Consider the following 16,061-nt stretch of genomic DNA (forward strand, 5'->3'; position numbering starts at 1 on the left):
ACCTGTTTACAGCAATTTTTAAAGGCCACAGATTTATAAAATACATGTCAGAATTTTCAGGCATGCTGTAAAATTACAAATTTGTAATATTCATCTCACCAAGTCAGTCACACTCCACATACCCAGTAAATAATTGTTAATGTGGGTTAACATAGTTATTGTGTTATTGTGTTGAAAGAGGTGCACTTGAAACTTACACAAAATGACTAAGAAGAATCCTAAAAAGCAAGCTACAAATAAGCTCTTGCAAGATTTGAGGCACCATTTCCTTAACATTAGCATGGTTACAGGAGCGGTTTTCTGGGCTCATTCCCATAACACTGATACTGTTATGAATTTCATTTACAGTGTTGCACCACAGTGGAGGACTTTATTCCCTCAATATATAAAATGATAGACTAAGGCACTAAAGCTGCCACAGTTACAGATTTTATTCCCTTAACTCTGCCAAGGTCAAGAGTTGTTTCCCCCTTGTGTAGCTCAGTGTGGATCGAGGCACCAACACTGCAAGTTTAGGGGTTTCGTTCCTGTAACGCTGCAGGGTCAAGGATTTCTTCAAGCCTCCAGGAGCAGAACTAGGCTCGGTGGCTTAGCGGGCAGATTTGAAACTGCAAAATGCATGAGGATCAGAAAAAAGCAAAAGCACTGATTGTATAAAAAAAAAAAAAAAAAACACCTAATGATCATCTGTGCTTGCTTTGGATAAAAGCCGTGTCCTTACGTGTGATCTCTCTTCCTGCTTTAGACCGCGAACCCAGCAGTAGCAGCTACAACATCTCTTCAGGAACCTTCTACAGCTGTGTCAGTCAGATCACTATTGGTAAGTGCACATTGTTGAAAACACACTGAGTTGTTTTTATGGGAGAAGAGATTATTTGTATGCTATGCTCTCTTTTGGGACAGTATTTTGCACCTATGGCTTTGGTTTTTAAATGGTATGAAATTCCACAGAAACACAGAAACAGCAATTTCCAAATCACAGAGCAGTGGCCAAGGCTTTACGGACATTTCACTCTTAAACAGATTTACAAAACATCAGTGAACTCTGTGTGCCTGTCAGTACAGAGAAAAAGAGTCAAACACTGTTATCAGCCTAATCAAACAAGCATGTTCCAGGTCAGACAGTTTGGACTGTTTGCAGTGGTAAAAGGGAAAGTGATTAAACACATGCAGTACAAAGTAAAATATAATTTGTTCTAAAATGAACACTGCTGCTGAAATTTCAACAGCCATTTCAAGTGAAGTCCACCCATCCAGGTGTATTATTAAAGGTACTGAAAAAATGGTCTGCACAGTGTGCAGACCATTTTTTCAATATATATCCTTTTTGTCTAGCACCTGAACTATTTTATTTGGATATGCGCACCCGGATCCACTTTTAGACGTATTATTAAAGGTATCCTGTGGAGATTTTGACCACTAGTAGCGCTGTAGAGCAATGTTTAATAAGTGGATGAGTTGGGCTAGGGCTGACAAAAGATTAATATAATTATTGCGATTAATCGCAAATTAATGTCCTTTTTTGTATTTATCTGTTTACCTGGTTCTTCTTCTTTGGTTTTTGGCAGCTCTGACGCTAGCCAACCTTCTTAAAGATGTTTTAACATTACAGAGATGTGGTTTTGGTTTATGGCAGACGTAAAATAGATAAAAGACTGTGTTTGGCTGAAGCCCAATACCGATCCTATCTGATCATTATAAAAATGCCTGGATCGGCCCCGATACCGATCTCCCGATACCGATCAGGACATCGCTAGTTACGACTGCTTTGACCACTTACTGATAACCTGAATTACGGTTTGGGCAGAGGACATTACAACATGCATGCATTAATCATGTTTTCCCATTTTTATGAAATGCCGTTTTAAGTTACAGCTAATATTTAATCAACAAACAGATATCTGGATGTGATTGCTAGTCAATGGGATTGCTGCAAACTTCACATTAAAAACATTAAACTGGCAGTAAACAAGGTGACTTGAATGTTGAATTACCCATAGAAAATGCAGTGTGTTTTGACAGTGAGCTTGGAATTTAGTTGTTGTCAATCAAAACTGTGTAGGTGAAACAGCAATAGTCAGTGTTTGACAGCAGACTACATATCACGGTGAGTAATGAAACAGGAAGTCACAGTGAGCCATTCACAAAGAGCTTCAGGCGACAATCTGCACAAATCCAACTTGTCAGCACGGCAACCTACTCCTGTTATTGTGCAGCGACTCGTGCCATGTAAAGCCTAAAGTCAGTGGTCAAAAACTGAAGGAAATGACGTGTTTCCAGATGCCCCAGCAGGTTCCTCTCTGCTTTAGCTGTTTCAGGCTACATCACAAAGGTCTCACACTGGCTGTTATAAAGTTTGTTTTGAGATTTGGGTAGTCGTTTTGCAGAGAAAGAAAAAATGTGGAATAAAAACGTGGATGCTTCTAGTTGTGCGATTCTTTTAAATCCGTTATGATGCCGAGAGTGTTGCAGAGGTGCAATGCTAAATCAGTGGAGGCCTTTTCTAGCTTGGCAACCTCTGGGTCTGACAAATTGCAGTTCCTCAAATAACCACTTGAGGGTGGCTTCAAAAAAAGAATCAATCCACATGTTAAAATACAGCAGAAATAACCATGTTTACATACTTGTACCTCATTCATTACTTTCATGATCAATTTATACACAAGTCACTGGTTTAAATTGTATTATGGATTAAAGTAAAGCACTTGAGTGACAGGTGGGTGTCGTCATGGGTCTGTCGCTGCCCCCTAAGGCGTGAACTGCCTGCCTCAGCTTCATACACATACATTAGTCGGGGGTTAGGCCGAGTTAGACACTGCCAAGACAGCGACGGCCGGACACACCACACTGAGCTTCAAATTGCTCTTCAGGAAATCTGTCGGTGACGTCATAAAGGGTTGGTCTTTCTTCATATACGCTCACATGGTCGTAGCAGGAAAAAGTGCATGTGTGAACAATGATGGCTAAATTTAACTTTTTCAGCTTCAGGATTTCAGCATTTGCACATGCTAGCTCACTGTCGCAGTATGTGTGTCTTTGTTTATGTTATTATTAAGACACAGTAGAAATCCAATCCATTTTGCTGAGACTAAATGATAAACAGCATATTTATAAATGCACTTTGTTCCAATGTGTTACTATCCATTTGAATAATAGTGTTCGGTGTATTGATGCAGTTTGCTGCCGTATCAGTTTTAAGCAGGCTGAGGGGATTGGGGAACTGAAAGGCAGGATCTGTTAAGCGGCAGGAAAATTAACGATTTCCCTTGACATGCAAGTTTGTTTGTACGTTGTTGACAGCAAATGATGTGCTGGCGTCAAAGCTGTCCAAAAGAAATTTCCTGTCCGCCACAAAACTGCTACCCCCTGCCGTTCGCAATATTGGGTCCTTGTTTCCTTGACATTTTTTCGATGAATATTACAGCGGTGTGTGTTTAGTGGGAGAGGCTGCAAGTTATGAGCTGTGACAGTGAAGGGTTCACCTCAGGCTGCTGCTGCTGCATGCAGGTGTTCCTCTCTTCTTTCTCTGCTAAATAAGAAAAAAAAACTAATGAAGTGCTGAAGGAGAGCTCTGGACCGTAGAGACTCACCCTGTTGGTTTTACAAAGGAAAAGATCTATAGTCTCGCCCCACACTCTGACATCAAAAAGAGTTAGTGTGCCGCCCGTGATTTAAAAGCCCTGGCTTTTGTTTGAGGGGAAAATACAAGTCAGCATCACTGTAGGTTCTTAAAAGTTCTAATCGATTATAATCTTGCATTTATTCCACCCTCCTCTATTGTTGGAGGAATTTACTGCAGTTGTGCGGCTGATAGACAAAGTTAACGTTCACCCTGAGGTGGGGATTCAGTCAAGGATGACATGGGAAATAATAAAACACACCATGCTGAAATTTCTACCGCATTGCCTCATTGTTCACATCTCGGCGCACTCACAGAACCCAAGTTAGGTCATCCTGTTTTTGTGTGTGATACGGTGTGTTTGATACGACATTACTGGCCAGGTGATTTACACTCAGAGACTTCTTTCACATTTTACGTCCTGCACAATGTGTCTCAGCCCTCCCTACTACTCGAAGGCTTGGGTGACCTTGCTCTTTAAAGCATACCCTATGTCATATTACTTATTAACCCCATGTTAGTCAGTTGCATGATTATTTGTAAAGAGGAAGGCAAGGAAGGGACACAGGACTTGAGGGAAAATTTATGGAGGGATTACAGGGGTCGAAGGGAAGGAGGGAATGAGAGGGGTGGAATACATAGATGGATGATGGTCTTCAGATGCAGAGGAACCCAGGGAGTAGACTCAGGGTGGAGGCACATCTCAGGAAACTTGTGTTCCTTGTCCGCCAGGTTCCTGCAATTAAATATGGAAGAAGAAGGTCGGGGTTAAGAACTGAGACGAACAAAGTGGGACAAGACACACATTTATGGATATGCACGGGAAATGGAATGACATGCGGCGTCGTCTTGCTTATGAACCCAACTTACAAAAGTTTTATTTGTGGTATCCTAGCAGCCATTTGACTATAGAGGACTGTTCCCCCAGTCTCTACCCACCATTTCATGTTGAGATTTATCTGCTTTTTAAACTCGGGGATGCATGGGGTTGGGCTCTTGTCTGAGGTCCTGTTAACTGGGGCTGGTAACTCTCATAAACTTCTCTGCAGCAGAGGGCACTTTCATCACAGCATTTGATTGGTTTTGCAGCTGGACCTGACGTGCTTGACATTGTCCTGATTGACAAACCTTCACGTCTTAAAGGACGGACAGTTGTTTCTCTTCCATTAGTTGAGTGGCTCTTGGTGTAATACGGAATGTATCGAACCGTATAGCAACAGTACCTAGGCACATTGGGATTGCAAGAAGTTCCGTCAGGTAACTTTTGCCAAGGCTCATCGTTGTGGGAAGCGATGACCTCGTGAAGGTGGTTAGGGGTGCTCTCACGCCTGTAGTCCGATTGAAACAAACCATGGCGGATTTGATCACTTGGTTCAGTTTGTGTGGTCAGGTCTGAAAACAGTAATCGGACTCAGTTGTAGACCATAACACCCACCCCAAGAAAGAAGTTGGTTTCAAACCAGTCCCAAACAATGTCTAGAGTGGTTTGTGTATGGTGAGAATGTGATAGAACCTGGACTGTACCCAACTACCAGGTAAGCCATTAGCTGCTCATGAGGGCAGCACATCTTCTTTGCAAAGTATGAAGCAAAGTGCATACAAGGTGTTGTGTTGTCCGTTACGGTATGTTACCTATTGTTATGAACAAGTGTTATTCCATAGTTTCAACGTCATCAGAAAAATGATGGAAAACCCTTGAATGCATAGGTATGTTCAAACTTTAGACCAGGTTGTAATGTTACAGCCTGTAACTCATAAAATGTTGGTATATTTTAGTATTTTATAAATGCATATAACCCCAGGTGTAATGTTTGTAATGTCTGTGTGTAGCACTACTACTGATCTCTGCATCAACTGACAGCAGCAGATTCAAACTCCACCTACAGGACTTCCACCAGTATTCCTCTGTAGACACACAGCTCAAACTTGTAATTGCATAGTGCAGCTTGTGGCCCAGATACCTGCACCTGCGTTTGTTTTCTTACCTCTGAGGGCGTCAGGAAGTGGAGGGGGGCTACGTATCTGGGCCTCGCTCTCCTCAGAGAGCCACAGGGGCACTTTTTTTCTGATGACTGCGACATAGATATTGCTTAGAACACACTACGTCCGCGCACTGCGAGTTTTGGAGGTCGTTCGGATACATGCCAGGTGTAGATTACAGTCCCCGCCTCCGCCCCTCTCGCCATTTCAGGTGACTTTTATGGGCCGTTGAGGAGCGGCGGCTCAAAGCAGTTGTTAATGTCGCTTAAAAAGTTAATGGCTGCTTTGAGTGCTTATAGTACCCGGACCATATTTCTATACGAACCATTCATGTGAGAGCTCTAGAGTTACACAAGCACGATTGTACTTTTATTAAATATACGGTTAAAATCCTAAAATCCATCGACCCCTATAGTGTATATTAGTTGATGAAACTCATGTGGAACTGTTTAATCACATCATTTTATTACCATCTGAAATTAAACTTGCCAGTGAATGCATTACCAGCTGTTCTTTCTTTATTCCTCCTAACGGACATCAGCCGAAGCTTAGTGTCTTCAGGTTACCCATCTGTTTATCTCATTCTCGTGAATGCCTTGTGGAAATTTCTTCAAATTCAGGACAAACTTTCACTCACTTGGACTCAAGAATGGACTGATCCACTATTCATTCATTACTCAATTTATTATGTAATTTGTGGCCGAAAGTCAATGCCGACAAATTTTCACACAAATATGAAATAGGATAACAAGATGAAGTGACTACATTATTATCAGGCATAACATTATGCCTAATATTGTGTAGGTCTCCCTTGTGCCTCCAAAACAGTTGTGACTCATCAGAGAATGGACATGGGCCTTCTGAGGGTGTCCTGTGGTGTCTGGCAACAGAATGTTGTTAGTGGGGGCCTTTGGGTCTTATGGGTTGAGGGGAGCAGCCTCTTTGGATCATTCCACAGATACTTTATCAGTTTGGGATCTAGTGAATTTGGAGGCCAGGTCAACACCTTGTGCTGTTCTTCATGTTTTTTGAGTTGTTCCTAAACCGTTTTTGTGGGGGGTGCCTGGTCTGGTCTAGGTGGGTGCTACATGTCTAAGTAACATCCACATGAATGCCAGGTCCAAAAGTTTTCCAGCAGAGCATTGTATTTTCAAAAGATAGTGAATGTTATTTAATTTACCTGTCAGTGGTTTTAATGTTGTGGCTAATTGGTGTATATCCATAAGTTCAAAGGTCAACTTCACTGTGCTGTTATTGATTCAGAAACAGAAGGAGGTCATGACCATATGTCACATTTGATATTGAACTGGTGACACTAACCTTGGGAGCCTATCTTTGATCTTGGTGTATAAAATGCGTGATGCATCTATTTTTTAGAATTTGTAGTTTGTAGCAGCAACATCCATATTGGATGCCTTGTGTAGTGTCTTCAGGTTTGAGTTTTTCCTAACATCTCATATAAGCATGCTTTCGTAATTCTATTTCTTTAAGCTTGTTTATTTACTTAATAACATTTAAGATGAAACTATCTATCAAAAGCATTCTTGACAAAAAAACAACTTTGTTCGTGCCAGTGTATTGACACCATGCAGAGACCACATTTGTCCAATCAGCAGTTGTCTCGCTGGGTACAGTACAAGTCCATTTTGTTCTACAAGAAGCTTTTTGGGCATTAGTCCAAACAACCTGCTGGGATTTTCTCTGCTCTTGACAACAGGATGAATGATCTGCTGTGGTATGTTGTCTCATTTAGAAAATTAGAACAGCCACACTATATCAAAAGAGAACATTACGAAAACCATTATACAGTTTCATATATACAGACTGGTCACAGATTTTTCCTTTTTATTATAAACATATTTAAACATTCTATTTTTAGTGGCTCAGAAATGATTGGGTAGTTGACCCAAAGGCTGTTAAATGGACAGTTGTGGGATATTCTTGCATCAACTAAGCAGGCAAAAGGTCTGGAGTTGTTTCAAAAGTGTTGCTTTTGCATTTGGAAGCTATTTCTGTGAACCTACAACATGTGTTCAAATGAGCTCTTCATGCCAAATAAACAGTTTGGAACATTCAGAGAAGCAGTGAGATCAGCAACATAAAAAAAAGGCCTGAACATCCACAGAAGACAGCAGCGGTAGATGATCACAGGATCTTCTCCTTAGTTAAGAAAAAATAAATAAATCACAACATACTGAAGGTTCACCACAAGTTGCAAACATGCATAAGCCTTAAGTATAAAATGACCAGAGCAGTTCTGGAACAACATTCATTGAACTAATTCAGCTAAGATCAGCCTGAACCAGAATGGCAGGTAGAAATAGTTTAGAAAGATGGTTTGAAACAACTCATGGTCCAGAAGCATGCAGCATCACCTGCAAACCGTTGCGGAGGCAGGGTGGTGTCATGGGTATGCATGTCTTCCAAGGGCACTGGATTACTAGTGTTTATTTATGATGTGGTTGAAGACGGAGGCAGCCTGAAGAATTCTGAAGTGGAGGGACGAGAGTGGATGAGAATACCCAAACTCAAATGAAAGCTCAGAGTCTGCACTTTAAGGCCATTTTCCTCGTATAACTGTAACGCAATAACAGAAATTGTGTCAGTGTCTTAAGCATATATGGATCTAACTGTATCTATAGTGCACACACACACACCTACAGTGCCACTTAAAGGTTTTAGCGCCCTTCATCTCTGCATAAAAATGACTCAGCAGATTTTCACACAGGTTGTGAAAGTAGAGAAAGAGAACTCAGTTAAGCAAAACTCAATTGCAAAAGTGTGCAAACCCTTGTTTTATCTGACGTGACCCCACCCCCACGTGCAGCAATAACAACAACTAAAGAAAAATATCATACCTGTGTATTCGTTTATTTTGGAAATACACCAATATTACATATCCGTGAGTTGCAAGAGTGAGTGCGCCTCTCGGATTACAAGTTAATTAAATCATGCCAGATTTGTGTGAAAATCAGTTTTAATTATCTTTTGTGCAGAAATGTAGAAACGTGTGAATGTTGCAAAAACTTTTAAGACAATCCTATAAAATAAGATAATCTTATAGGATTATCTTTCAAGTGGTATTGCACACGTTCACACTATATTAGTTTTTCCACCTCATTGTGAAGTGCAAGTCACTCTTACTTCAACCTGAGATCTCAGAGTCAGTCTCATTGCCCAGTTTGAGGCAATCAGCAGACTCTGTGGATCTTTCTGAATCCATTACCCCACGCTGGTCAGCAGTACAACTGTGTAGCCTATGTGATATAATTCATCCAATCATTCCTGCTATTTTCACCGCCTTCTTAGAGAGGTCAGTAATATAAACTCTCCATGACAAATTGTATGTATCTTGACTGCCCCGTTTTTCATATCATGTCTTCAAATAGGCCACGTGTTAATGAGTAAAACTAGAATTTACATATCAATGATGTGATATAAAGAATCCAAAATTACTTTATGTGTAATATGGATGTAATTCTGCTCTAAAATGCTCACTTATTCTCTCGTGTTCCTCATAGTTTCTTTTTTTTTCCCCACTGCACCAAGTCTTTTGTTAATCGATACAACAAAATTAAACTGTCACAGTACTGTCAAAGACTCTACTGTAAAGATTATAAAGTATTGCAGTTATTTACTGTTCTCCTTGACTAATTTTGTTTTTAACACCCACCAAATAATTTCCCTCCTATAATTTCCAAGAGTGCGCTTAGGTTTTTCTTGTCAAAAGGTATTGTACGTGACAAACTGCCCGCAGACACACTCAGATGTTCTCACTGCTCTAGTTGTTACAAGTGCTGACTTGTGCACAAACATTATTTTGGGGACGGCCAGCCTGAGGCGGTTGTACGCCATGATGTGAGAACCCCTTTAGAATCTCCTACGATTCAAGGCTCTGAAACAGCTGAGACGAGATGTACAGTATAGCTTAGATTTACCCCGGCCCTCCTCATCAAAATTTATCCTCGGGCCGAATGTGCTGTGCAAGGAGCGAGCAGGGGAGGCTCAGAGACTGCCAGGCATTCCACTTCTCTGCTATTGATCTGGCTGTGTTTGTTCATTGCTGATGTACATCCGAAAAGTGCTGCGCATTGTGTTTTACAGGAAATCAGGAGGTGGAGGTGGGTGGCGAGTGTTCCCTGGTCCCACCTGTCCCTCCCGGTGTGTTACGAAACATCAGTGTGTGACTTATCAGCAGAAAAGAAAAACAAAAAAAAACCCAGAATAATCACAGTATGGTGTTCTGTATGTTTCGGTAATGTCAGGCCGCACTTGATGTTTGACTTCCACACATAACTGTAACAGTTTTAGAGAAACTGGAAAATGCATGTGCATGTTTTACTGTTTTATCACAGTAAACTATGCACACAGTAATTCACAATACTGATGCTAAGGTTCCATTTAAAAGATACAACAAATGTCATGATGCCTAATGTCTGTCTGTGCATTTATAATAGTGCTTAAATTACTTAAGGAAATGATTTAACAATTGGAGAAATAAAGTAATTTCTCTTTCTTGCAGAGTTAGAGGAGACTGACTGATACAGCTCTCGTGTTTATGCATTAGGTGTAGAGGCAGAGCCAGAAGAGATGGCTAGGTGTAGCTTTGCAGAAAGTCTGGAAACAGAAGGAAATGGGAAGCCTGGTCTGCCCAGAGCTCAAATACATACTAAAGCATCACATAAGAGTGTTACCCAAAATCAACTAGTCCGTACACGGTAAAGGCAGTTTAAAGGGGCCCTACTGTTTTTTTTACAACCTGGATCTTATACTTGGCATAAAATACGATCGTTTACTCACCCATATAACTTTGTTGTCATTTGGAGTCATTCCGACGATATTTAGATCCGTGTGTATCCATATAGCGGGAGTGACTGGGGCAGTTTTTTGCAACATGGCTGAATATTTTTCCAATTCTGTGGTTGTGGACGACGACTTTGTTTATGATGGACGTCCTTACCGTTCTGAGGCGCTCATTGAAAGGAGGATGCGGAGGCAGAGAGAGGAACAGCTGGCCAAAGAACAACAAACCGCTGCACGTCCGCGAATAGATAACAGGTAACTCCGGACTCAACGGGGAATAGCACTAGCGTATCATAACAAAATATTGGTGAAATGAACGAGTTTCGCGGCAGATAATGTGTTATTTAGAGGCTTCGTTTCGGTGCCCCAGTCACTCCCACTATATGAATATACACGGAGCTTAACATCGTCCAAATGACACCAAAATTATATGGGTGAGTAAACGATCGTATTTTATGCCGGAAATAAGGTCCAGGTTGTAAAAAAACAGTAGTTCCCCATTAAGTATGCTTGTATAAGGCATAGAAACACTATGTAACTAAACCTTAATTTGAATGATGACCATGATCTGTCACTCAGTATTTCCCATGCTGCTGCAAACAACGTTGCACTGAACATTCAAAATACAGCACTTCTACTAGCACACATTATACTGATATGACCCTTTAGCTCTTTTTTTTTTTAGCTCTGCTCTCCACCATTCACTGTCCAACTGTCCAGCAGCTAGCTCGGTCTGTCATCTGGTGTAGGGCAGATCATTTCCACCAATTTATTTTGCTTTTTTTGCCAAAAGCAGCATTATATTTCTTCATTTGGAAAGACGATTGTTAAAATTGTTAAACTAAATACAATGATTAACGACGTAGTCCATGAAACCGAAACAATAAGCCGTAGCAATAGTTATTTCAAACTTTGTTTAAATAAAAATTTAATGTTGTTTCTTTTAATCTTTACCCAACAGCCTATAATGTAAACCCTGGCACGACAATACTCGATATTTGCCACATGTTTCAGGTTATTTTATTTAGTCAAAAGAACATTGCCAAGACTGTTAAATTCATGGCAAACAATTGCTTAGAGAAATTGAGAATCTACTGAAAATACACTAAGAGTCACGACAATTTTGGCACAAATGTCTGACGTAAAATATAGAGGAACGAAACAAAGAAGAAAAACCTGGCAGCCACGTTTGGCCCGTCCACCTGCCAGACACGGTCGGATCAGACATCTGGCAGCCCAGAGACAAACTGAGCCGGGTCACTAGTCTCGGAGGCCTTGGGAAACGGAGAGGAAAGCCGGCTGAGGAGAAATCGAAGGCCGGAGGCGAGCCGAGCTGGTTCAGCAGTCTGCGGGTCTTCGTCAAGCCGGGGGGATGACTGGGGCAGTTTTTTGCAACATGGGGGGAAGCTTCTGGTGCCTCCGAACTGCCACCTGAAAAAATAACTGATTTAATTAGAAATCGAATAAAGTGATCATTTTAGTGTTATTTAACCTGTGGCGTTTCTGTATTCCTTACTGGTTGTAGTATATTTTATTTATATTCACCTATGGAAGGACAGTTTAAGAATATGCTTTATGCTTTTCAGTGTGGATGTGTTGTCATGTGAATCTGATTAGTTAGAAGAAATTGACATCCCCTGCTCTTCATAAATGCCTTTGTTTGTGGCTGCAAGACACAGTGAGATGCTGAGTAATGTCTGATGACTGCAGAAGTTGGATGTTTTATTGATGTCAACAGCTTTTACCACTAGGGGGCGACATTGCTAAGGAGATAACGGTGGTACTTCAGTTAGTTCATTTATGTTCCAGCATAAAAAAAAAGCCAGTCCAGAGGTCAGAACTCCTGATATTAAAGTTTATTTTTTTTTGATGAATATGTTTTTCACTGTCATCTTACATCATAATGTGTGTTGTTATTTATATTCTCATCATTTGCCTTTGTTGTGTTTGGCAGGGTTTGACCTCGGGGGTCAGGTGGCCATTGGGTTCTCCCACTGGAACAGCCCCTTCCCGGAAGGCGGCCATGACCTCCCTAGCCCGGACTGCGTTCACTCCGAGGCCTCCGGCGTCCCCCCCATCAGCGAGCTCCTCGAGCCGGTGTCCTGCCCGGCCTCACTGTCCATCACCCCGCTGCCCACCTGCAGCGCCAGCCAGGAGACGCTGTGCGACAGCAGCACGAGTACGTCAGATTCTATGACAAACGTTCAGTTAGCGGAACACTTCTTAGGACAGGTTTGTATGTGTTGTGCAGCAGTCAGCAGCTCCAAATTTTATCTCACACTGGCTCTGCAATGATGAGATCACGGTTCTGTTGGGTGTATTTCTCGAGTCATGGCCATCCTTCGGAAGGAATTTGGGATCATACACGTCCCTGGTGGGATTGCGTGATGGATAGTAATCTGATTGAGCTCCTCTACATTAAAGAGATTGCGACCGAGCCACCAAATCCAGATGCAGAAATAGTCCCTGTGTTTTTGTGCACGGGTTAGCCGCTTGGCGTCTGAGTCCCGTTGATTTCTGCCAGTTGATTCCTCGCCCGTTTTCTTGCTTGAAGAGCCCGCACAGCACATCTGGAAACACCGGCTTAGCGTGGTGTGAGGAGTTTAAACTGTCCCCAATACGGCTGTCCCGTGCATGGTTTTATCCCTCTTGCACATCTGTTTTTGTGTCACTTAATGATTTTGCTTAAGGATTAGCATGTCTTTGCTATATTTGTTAGCATCAATTGTGGAATTTTAAAAATTCTGTATATTTATATTGTATAATATACTGTATGTATGCATGCATTAATCTAAAAGATATGAAATAGTAATACTGGTTGGTGCACCTTTAATTTGCTTACAGCTTGATAATGATGAATATTATTGTTTCAGGATAGACTTATGGACCCATCCTTTAATATCAACCTTTTAGTAAGTGCATGTGTGTGCATGTGTGTGCTTGTGTGTGCATGTGTGTGCTTGTGTGTGCGTGCCCTTGACTCTCCATCAGAGGTACACATGACACTGCCACCAGTGCCAACTGTCATTGTTTTGGGAGGCAGCAACACCGACACAGCCAGCCCTTTTTTCTGATTGGCCGCTGCCAGAGCAGCTTCACCTCTGATTGGCTGCCCGGAAAGCCTGATTAAGATTGCGGATGAGTGGCACACACCTCCTCTCTCTGTTTCTCTCTCTGCTTCTCTCTCTCTCTCTCTCTCTTCCCCTCTCTCTCTCTCTCGCTCCCACACTGTAAACATCCTGCTCATGCTTGTGTTTTTTTTCCCCCCCCCCTCAGAGAGGATCTTTGACAGCTTTTGCGAGCTTTCTCGGCTGGCAGATTTCTACTCCTCGTCATGACAGATCCGCGTGAGCGCGTTGTTTGGTGTGTGTGTGGAGTGGTGCCGGGTCGACTGATGCAGTGATGAGGAGTGAGGGTTAAAGAGGGAAGAAAGTGGGGATGCTGTTTTTCCTCGTGGGGCGTCGCGTCTGCTCGTTTCCCTCAGCGAGGTCAGCTGCACGCTGGGGCGGGAAGGGGAGAAGGGGTGATCGCTGGGAGTGCGTGCGTGTCCGTGTGTGCATGTGCTTTGGTCGTCAGGCTGTTGTGGCATTTGCGGCGCCTTGGCTGGGAAGCCCCCCCTCTCTTCCCCTCTGAGGGGTGAACCTGCCTCTCTACCTCAGCCCACCTTCACGCGGTGAGTGTCATCAAGTTGTCTTGAAGCGAAGGCAGCTTGTACTCCAGAGTGGATGTTTTATTGCTGCAGTGCTCGCTCTCTCTCTCTCTCTCTCTCTCACTCTCTCTCTCTCCCTCTCTCACTCTCTCTTTCTCTCTCTCTCTCTCTCTCTCTGATGTGTTGCTGTGTCCTACTCACACTCCCCTTTACACTGCTTCATCTCTCACATGCAGTTCCCTGTGACCATACAAGCATTTGACCTTCACACACACTTTGTCCGAGCTCTCGACCGGTCACCGGAATGTAATTCTACATTCTTTTTTTTATTTATTTTTTTCTCCATACTTCTGCATCCTCCATAATGCATCAGCGCATGACTGTGTGAGGAGCATGTGTCTGCATTGACCGTGTCGCCCGGGCACCAGCGGCAGGTCGACAGGCGCCCAAATCTCCATCCCCTGGCCGTCAGGGGAGAACATGCGCCCCAGGGCATGATGGGTGCATCCAGGCGGAACGAACGATCCCTCCACACACGAGTCACTGACACCCGATCCACTTGGAAAAACATCACACGCCCCCACCATCTCCTTTCTTCTTCCCTTTTACTCCTGCAAATCTTTTATTCTCCTCTCAGTGCGAGCTAATATCCCCAGGTCGGGTTGTGTTACGCAAGCCAACTTAGCTAAGATTATAGGATATGAAAGCACGAAAGAGAATTTTGTAAACGACAACATGCATCCAGTGTCATTGTACGTATGATATCCTGTTGCCTACGTACAGTGGGGGCATTGCAGGACAAGTGCAGGAGTAATTTATTCTGCAGGTTGTGTTATGGTAGGCAGACATCCTGACTTTCTGCACTACCCATGATGCAACTCTGTGGGGTCTTTAGTCTGAAATTTGCTTAATGAGCTATTTAAAGTCTAAATTTTAGAATCAGCTTCCTGTTAAAAATGTATTTGTGTCGTTTGTTTGTGCATCAGCTGCACACACAGACGCCTAGACTGGGAGAACGAGAGTACATGTCTCTCTATATTCAACAATTGCTGCAACATGTACTCTTTCTTTTTGCATCACATCGCCGTCTATTTTAGAAATACATTCTACTTGAATCGCTTTGACCCCACACGGCTATGTTTTTGCGTCAGCTTTCCCCACCCCGATGAGTTTGCATTGCATCATTCTCAGAAAAACATTCATGCAGGAAGACGGGGGAACAAGGGAAGAGAGCGCGAGCTGTTGTATGTAACAGGTCCCTAAAGTATAATTGGAGCTGGCAAATTATGACAGTGTCCATTGGCTGTGTATAAAGATGGACAAAGCTTCAGTGCTGTCACCCAGAAGTTAGTGGTTAAGAACCTCAGTGTGGTGGTTCTGGCTGTTGCCATCTTAGTGCCGGGCTCCACCTGATTCCTAGCCAGACCAAGCACGGGCAAAAAGGTGGCACGTAAGTTGAGCTGAGGAAGACAGCTAGCAACTTGTGACACAAATTATACATAACTCCAAGTCGATATAATGAAAACGCATGAGTTACATAAACATTCACCCCCATACAACCATACTGCAGCAATTTAAAATTTCAAGCCAGAAGCCAGACCAACTCACCCACCTACACATTTTCGTGGAAAATTCCTATGGAACCACTCCGTTTGGGACTGATTATGCTCCGGCAACAATCTGCTGGGTCAACCAAATCAGAGACTAACAATGACGCGAGCGTACTCATCATCTGAGCACTGAGGAGATGCATTTGTTGGCTGAGTCCACTATCACATCTGCTGTAAAAGATATTGCCAACAAAATAACTTTGAAAAACTGTTCTCACTTTCTGAACTCATGTTCTGATAAGAACTGATCAACAGTTCATCAAGTGGTCAACCAAGGAACTGCAATTTGTAGCGCTTCCGCTTTGGTTCCATTTTACTGGGGTTATTGCTTGGTTCTGTCTGAACCATGAAACGTGGACAACACAACACTGCTTCATCTCACAATACAAAAGTGAACGGA

General features: G+C 42.6%; 1 protein-coding gene across 1 annotated transcript in view; it reads left to right on the plus strand.

Moving 5' to 3' along the window:
- The window catches only part of LOC311508742 (anoctamin-4-like), a 48,510-nt gene that overhangs the window by 2,810 nt on the left and 29,639 nt on the right, over nt 1–16,061 (plus strand). Inside the window, exons 2-3 of the mRNA XM_084573680.1 lie at nt 746–820; nt 12,357–12,581. Coding sequence (XP_084429806.1) covers nt 746–820; nt 12,357–12,581 — 300 coding nt within the window. The remainder of the gene's footprint in view (nt 1–745; nt 821–12,356; nt 12,582–16,061) is intronic.

This window comes from Chelon labrosus, assembly GCF_963514085.1.
Source record: "Chelon labrosus genome assembly, chromosome: 23".
NCBI lineage: Eukaryota > Metazoa > Chordata > Actinopteri > Mugiliformes > Mugilidae > Chelon > Chelon labrosus.